Source organism: Galeopterus variegatus, unplaced genomic scaffold (assembly GCF_000696425.1).
Source record: "Galeopterus variegatus unplaced genomic scaffold, G_variegatus-3.0.2 Scaffold17396, whole genome shotgun sequence".
Classification (NCBI taxonomy): Eukaryota; Metazoa; Chordata; class Mammalia; order Dermoptera; family Cynocephalidae; genus Galeopterus; species Galeopterus variegatus.
In genome coordinates this window covers 323-6,192 of record NW_007743507.1, presented here as the reverse complement: position 1 = coordinate 6,192, position 5,870 = coordinate 323, and the positions used below count along the sequence as shown (strand labels likewise).

The following is a 5,870-nucleotide window of genomic DNA, read 5'->3' as shown; positions in this document are numbered from 1 at the left end:
CAGGCCGTGCGTTGCCAGCAGGAACCACAGAGGAGTGCTCTGTCCTCGCCGTGCAGGAGCCTTTCTCCTTTTGTCTGTCCCCTTTCTGGTGATGTCCACCGCTTGGTGACGCTTAGCAGGTGTCTTCAGAGTGAGACCATGAGTTTTCCCTCCATTGTCACATTGAGATCTGAGGGTGTCCTGTGCTCCAGCTTCACCTGAGCGGGGACTTGGGGAAGATGTCAGCTGTTCACCAGCCTGTCCCTTTCTCCTCCCAACAGGGCATGGGAGGCAGGAGCCATTATAACACATCCCATGTTGCAAATCAGGAAACCGAGGCTCAGCAAATGAGGCAGCCCACCCAGGATCGTCCAGCTGGGGGGGGCTGAGCTGGGATTTGGCCTCAGCTGGCTGCCTCCCAAAGCCACAGATGTGGCCAGGATGGGGCACCTGGGAGTGTGAGATGGAGAGAGGTGGGTAGTGGGCATCCCAGGATTTTGGCTGGGCTGGGTAAGAATGACTCTTTGATGAATTGGGGACCCAAGAAGATGGGGCAGAAATGGAGATCCAACCATCCATTCGTGTATCTTCCTTCCTTCCATCCACATCCATCATCCATCCAACATCCATCCATCATTTGTCCATCATCCGTCCAACATCCATCCAATATCCATCCATCATCCATCCAACATCCATCCAACATCCATCCATCATCCATCCATCATCCATCCAACATCCGTCCAACATCCGTCCAACATCCGTCCATCATCCGTCCATCATCCGTCCAACATCCATCCAACATCCATCCAACATCCATCCAACATCCGTCCATCATCTGTCCAACATCCGTCCAACATCCGTCCAACATCCATCCATCATCCATCCAACATCCATCCATCATCCATCCATCATCTGTCCAACATCCGTCCAACATCCGTCCATCATCCATCCAACATCCATCCAACATCCGTCCAACATCCATCCATCATCCATCCATCATCCATCCATCATACGTCCAACATCCATCCATCATCCATCCAACATCCATCCAACATCCGTCCAACATCCATCCAACATCCATCCATCATCTGTCCAACATCCACCCATCATCCTTCCTTCCAGAGCACACCCTTTTCTAGGTCTGTGATGAACAAGACAGGTAGGACCCTGCCCTCATCTTGTGCATAGACTTGTGCTGAGCAAGTGTGTGTGTGCGGCTGTGTCCGGGAGGGGTTGGTGCTGGGAAGAGAGATGGGCAGAGTGAGGGCAGGCAGCTGGAGGAGGGGTGAGAGGCCTCTGTGAGAAGATTCCTGAGTAGATACCAAGTGAGGAAGCCAGACATGGGGTCGTGGGGGGGAAAGGTGCTCCAGGCAGCTGGGATGGCTCGTGCAAAGCCCTAACGCGGCAACAAAGGTGGCAGCTGGAGGAGCAGCAGGGGCCCTGTGTGGCTGGCGTGGAGTCAGGGAGAGAGGGCCAAAGGCTGCAGGGCCATGTGGGTCTTGTGGGTTCGTGGGTCACTGGGAATTTGGATTTTCAAAGCATGATGGGAAAGCATAGGGAGATATTGAGCTGATTTACATTAAATTTTTTATCAATCTTTTAAAATTCATGATTGGCCTAAAATTAAGTTTTATAACAGCTGTATTGAGAAATAATTCATGTACTATATAATTCACCCACTTGAAGTGTACACTTGGGGCTGGCCGGCTAACTCAGTTGGTTAGAGCGTGGTGCTGACACCACCAATGCCCAGGGTCAGATCCCTGTACCAGCCAGCCACCAAAAGAAATACAGTGTACAATTCTTTGAATTTTAATACATTCGCACAGTTGGGAAACCATCCCCTATTTCATTCTAGGACATTGTTATTGCCCCAAAAAGAAACCCCAACCCCATCAACAGTCACTCTTTGTCCCCTCCCCCAACCCAGACAACCAGGAATCCACTTTCTGTCTGTTGGATCAGCCTGTTCTGGACATTTCATGTAAATAGGTCACACACTATGTGGCTTTTTGTGTCTGGCATCTGTCACTGAGTATGCTGTGTTCAGCGTCCACCTGCATTGTAGCGTGTGTCAGAGCATCGTTCCTTTTCATGGCTGAGTAGTGTTCTGGTGTGTGGCTGGAACATGTTGTGTTTGTCCACTCATCCATCAATGGGGTTGTTTTCACCTCTTGGTGATTATTTTGAATTGTGCTGCTGTGAACATTCATGTACACGTTTTTGTGTGGATGGACTTTTTCGTTTCTCTTGGGTAATACCTAGGATCAGGATTGCTGGTCACACAGTGACCGTGTTTAACATTTGAGGAACTGCCACGCTGTTTCCACAGCGCCTGGGCCATGTTACATTACATCCACTGGCGAGAGGGTCCAGTTTCTCCGCTGGTTTACATTTCAAAGGACTCCTCTGGCTGCTGAGTAGGGTCTGGGCTATGGTACCCAGGGGGACCTGTGGGCGGGGGATCAGGATAAGGGACAGGAGGAATAGAGGGCGACCCCAAGTGTTAGCCTGAAAGTTTCAGGGAGCACTGGGGATTTTATCAAATAAAAATCCGTGTGGGTCCAAGAACTCACATAGGCCTGCAGGAGGAGTGTCACGGCAGGAGTAGGGGTGCCTAACTGTTGCTTCGCCTCCCATGGATTTGTCACCCCTTTCCCCCTGGGTGATGGAGCCACCAAAGATTACTCAAAGCCCATCTCTTCTGAGCAGTGAGAACCCCCGAAAGGGGGTTAATCTCCCAGAGCCCTCAAGATAGAGGCATTCCTTCCATTTGGGAAATTAACCCCGAGTTGGGCTTCTCTTCCCACATTTATTCTCCAGACCAGGAAATTACAGGAAGAGAACATAGGTGGGGGTTTTGCTAAGTACAGTTGAACAAGTTTAACAATAGAAGCTGGTAACATTCAGCCAAGGTGACCTTCCATAATGCAGTTTGCAACAAAAGCTTGATTTTAGCAAACATTCTCTTCTTACAGCAATTTCCCAGTATCTTTACATATCAATTGGTAACCTGTCTATCTTTGAGCCAGCAACCTTGCTGTGTTACAATTCTTTATCTTACAACAGAGACTATATAGCTTTGGGAAAATTTCCTGTCCTTTGCAAGGTCAATATTTGAAACTGCACGTCTTTGGAAAACCAGGCCCTGTGAAGTACATTTGCTTTTATGCATACTTCACACCTAACCTGGCTCTTTCTGCCGCCTCCCAGTAGGGAACATGTTGGAGGCTCAGATCATTGGGGGTCACGAGGCTGCCCCCCACTCACGCCCATACATGGCCTCACTGCAGAAAGCTGGCTCCCACCTGTGCTGGGGGGTCCTCGTGCACCACCAGTGGGTGCTGACAGCTGCCCACTGCCTGGCCAAGCCATTAGTAGTCCTACCCAGCCACTCAGTCTCCCTAGGTACCCCAGGAATCCACCACATGGTGCCCATTCTCACCAGGGGGGTGGGTCCTGAGAGATTTAAGCCATTTGTGGGGGCCTTCCCTTCCCCAGGGACAGATGAGGTGTGCATATGTGACATTAGGCTGCAGGGATTCCTGGGGAAGTTTCATCTGCAACAAGAAGCACAGGATGGCTGTCTCTTTCTACCTGGACCAAGTGGGGCCACTGTCACACTGCCACCCATGACCTTGAGGAGAAAGCTGGCCTGAAAGGTGGCAGAGCCATGTACCTCTAGACTGACCAATAATAAAGACCCAAGATCAAACTGGTTGAAGCAACAAAAGGGGATTTGTTGGGTCATGTAACTCAAAAGTGTGGGAGAGATGGCTTCAGATGCAGCTTGATCCAGGTGCTCAAGTGAGGTGCTAGGCTCTCCTGTCTTCCCTTTCAGCCACTTTATCAGGAAGGCTCTTCCACATGGTGGCAAGGATGGACCCCTTGAGTCATGTGGAAAGAGAGCTTGTTTCTCTATAGTTTGGGCAAAGTTATGAGGATGGGCACATGTCAACCTCTGAACAAATTAATGTGGTTGTGGCTAGAGTCCCCCGTGAGGAGAGATCCTGCAGCTGGTTTTCCAGAAGCCTCAGGGTGAAGGTTGGCATTTTTGGACACACAGCTCCTGTCCTGGGGCCAGGGCTGAGCGGGAATTGGAGTAAGGAAGGCTACCTGGATGGTGCAGATTGAGAAGACATATGGAAAGACTTGGCAAGGGGTCCTGCTGGTGTGCGTGGGCCAGGGTGTGGGGGGGAAGAAGTCCTCGGCCCTACTGTGAGTGATGCACAGGGGACCGGGGCTGCATGCAGCAGGGGTTGCCCAGGCAGGGCCAGCCGTCCACACCCTGATTCCCACTACTTGCAGGACGGAACTGCTGAGGCTGGTGCTGGGGCTGCACCACCTCCACGACCTCCACCTCGCCTTTCACATCGGGAGGGCTGTCCAACACCCTGACTACAAGCTGGCCCCAGACCTGGAGAACGACCTTGCACTGGTTAAGGTGCTGGGGGGACAGGGGAGGGGAATTGAGAGCTTGCTCCTCCCCCAGTCGCACCTCACTCACCTGCCCCTTCCTGTCTGTCACCTGCAGCTGGACAGGAAGGTGAAGCCCAGCAGGACCATCCAGCCCCTGGCCCTGCCTAGAAGGCCCCAGGCCATGGTGGCGGGAGCCTGGTGCCACGTGGCCGGGTGGGGGCCGATCCCCCAGGGTGGGCAGCTGGCCCAGGCCCTGCAGGAGCTGGATGTCTGCTTGCTGGACGCCAGAATGTGCAATAACAGTCGTTTGTGGCATGACAGCATTATCCCTCACATGGTCTGCCTAGCTGCTGACTCCAACAACCAAGCCCTCCGCAAGGTGACGGGTGTGTGTGTGGGGGGGACAGCTTGGCCTGGCAGGAGGGCCATGGGCTCCACTGTCTGCACCCACAGCAGCCCGTGGCCAGGATGGTGACCCAGGCAATCCCTGTCACTCCCATCCTCTGGGGAGTCCTGGAAGGTGGCAGCAGACCTATTTGTCAGGTACAGGTCCAGAGGCACAGAGAGGTTAAGCAACTCGCCCAACGTCACACAGTCCAGGAGCTGTAGCACTGTGGTGTGAACTCCAGCACCAAGGATGATCTGGGCACAGAGTACCACATGTGCTAAGGTCCTGGGGTGGGAAGAAGCTGATAGCATTCAAAGGACAAGAAGGAAGGAGGGAGGAGGGGATGTGTGTAGGGCTTGTGAATAGCCCCAAGTGTCTTACCAAGCCCTGGGGATAACCAGGCTCCAGCTGGGGTACCCTGGCCACCCTCCAGTGGGCACAGAGGCTAACCCATGCTGTGTCCTTCCAGCAGGGTGACTCAGGCAAGACCCTGGTGTGTGGCAAAGGCCGACTAGCTGGGATCCTGTCCTTCAGCTCTAAGACCTGCACTGATGTTTTCATGCCTCCCGTGGCCACGACCATGGCCCCCTATGTGTCCTGGATCCAGAAGATCATTGGCCGCTGGCCATCCCAGCCTGTGGCCTGATGCTCTGTGGCAACAGGGCTAGCAGGAGCGACAGGGGAGGGGCAGGGAGGGGACTGGGACTGTCTTGAGGTAGGGAGCAATAAACTGTGATAAAGAAACCGGCTGAGCCTGCCTGGATTCTGACCCCACCTCTGCCCATGTTGAGTTGTGTGGCCTTGGGGGAGACTCAGTTTCCCCGCTTGTAAAATGGAGGTGGCTTCTCCTGAGGCTTCTCCTGGGAAGGGCTCAGCATCACGGGAGCTAGAGGCACCTGCTGCCCGCGTGCTGGGCCGTCCTCCCATTCAGCGAGCGAGCACCTGTGTGTTGGGGGTGCTGGGCACCGGGGCACAGGACTTATTTAGCCAGGGTGGGGGAGACACCAAACAAAATGTCCCAGAATCTTCTTTATTAACATCTTTATTGAGATATAATTCACTACCGTATAATTCACCCACAGAA

The 5,870-nt window shown here is 53.3% G+C and overlaps 1 protein-coding gene across 1 annotated transcript; it reads left to right on the top strand.

Annotated features, from left to right (window-relative positions):
* Positions 1 to 3,212: 3,212 nt before the first annotated feature.
* Positions 3,213 to 5,432, top strand: LOC103582695 (granzyme M-like). The gene is made up of 5 exons (XM_008564216.1): positions 3,213 to 3,356; positions 3,481 to 3,491; positions 4,303 to 4,423; positions 4,514 to 4,777; positions 5,259 to 5,432. The coding sequence occupies exons 1-5, from the start codon at positions 3,258 to 3,260 to the stop codon at positions 5,430 to 5,432; spliced, it is 669 nt and encodes a 222-aa protein (XP_008562438.1). The 5' UTR covers positions 3,213 to 3,257.
* Positions 5,433 to 5,870: the final 438 nt, after the last annotated feature.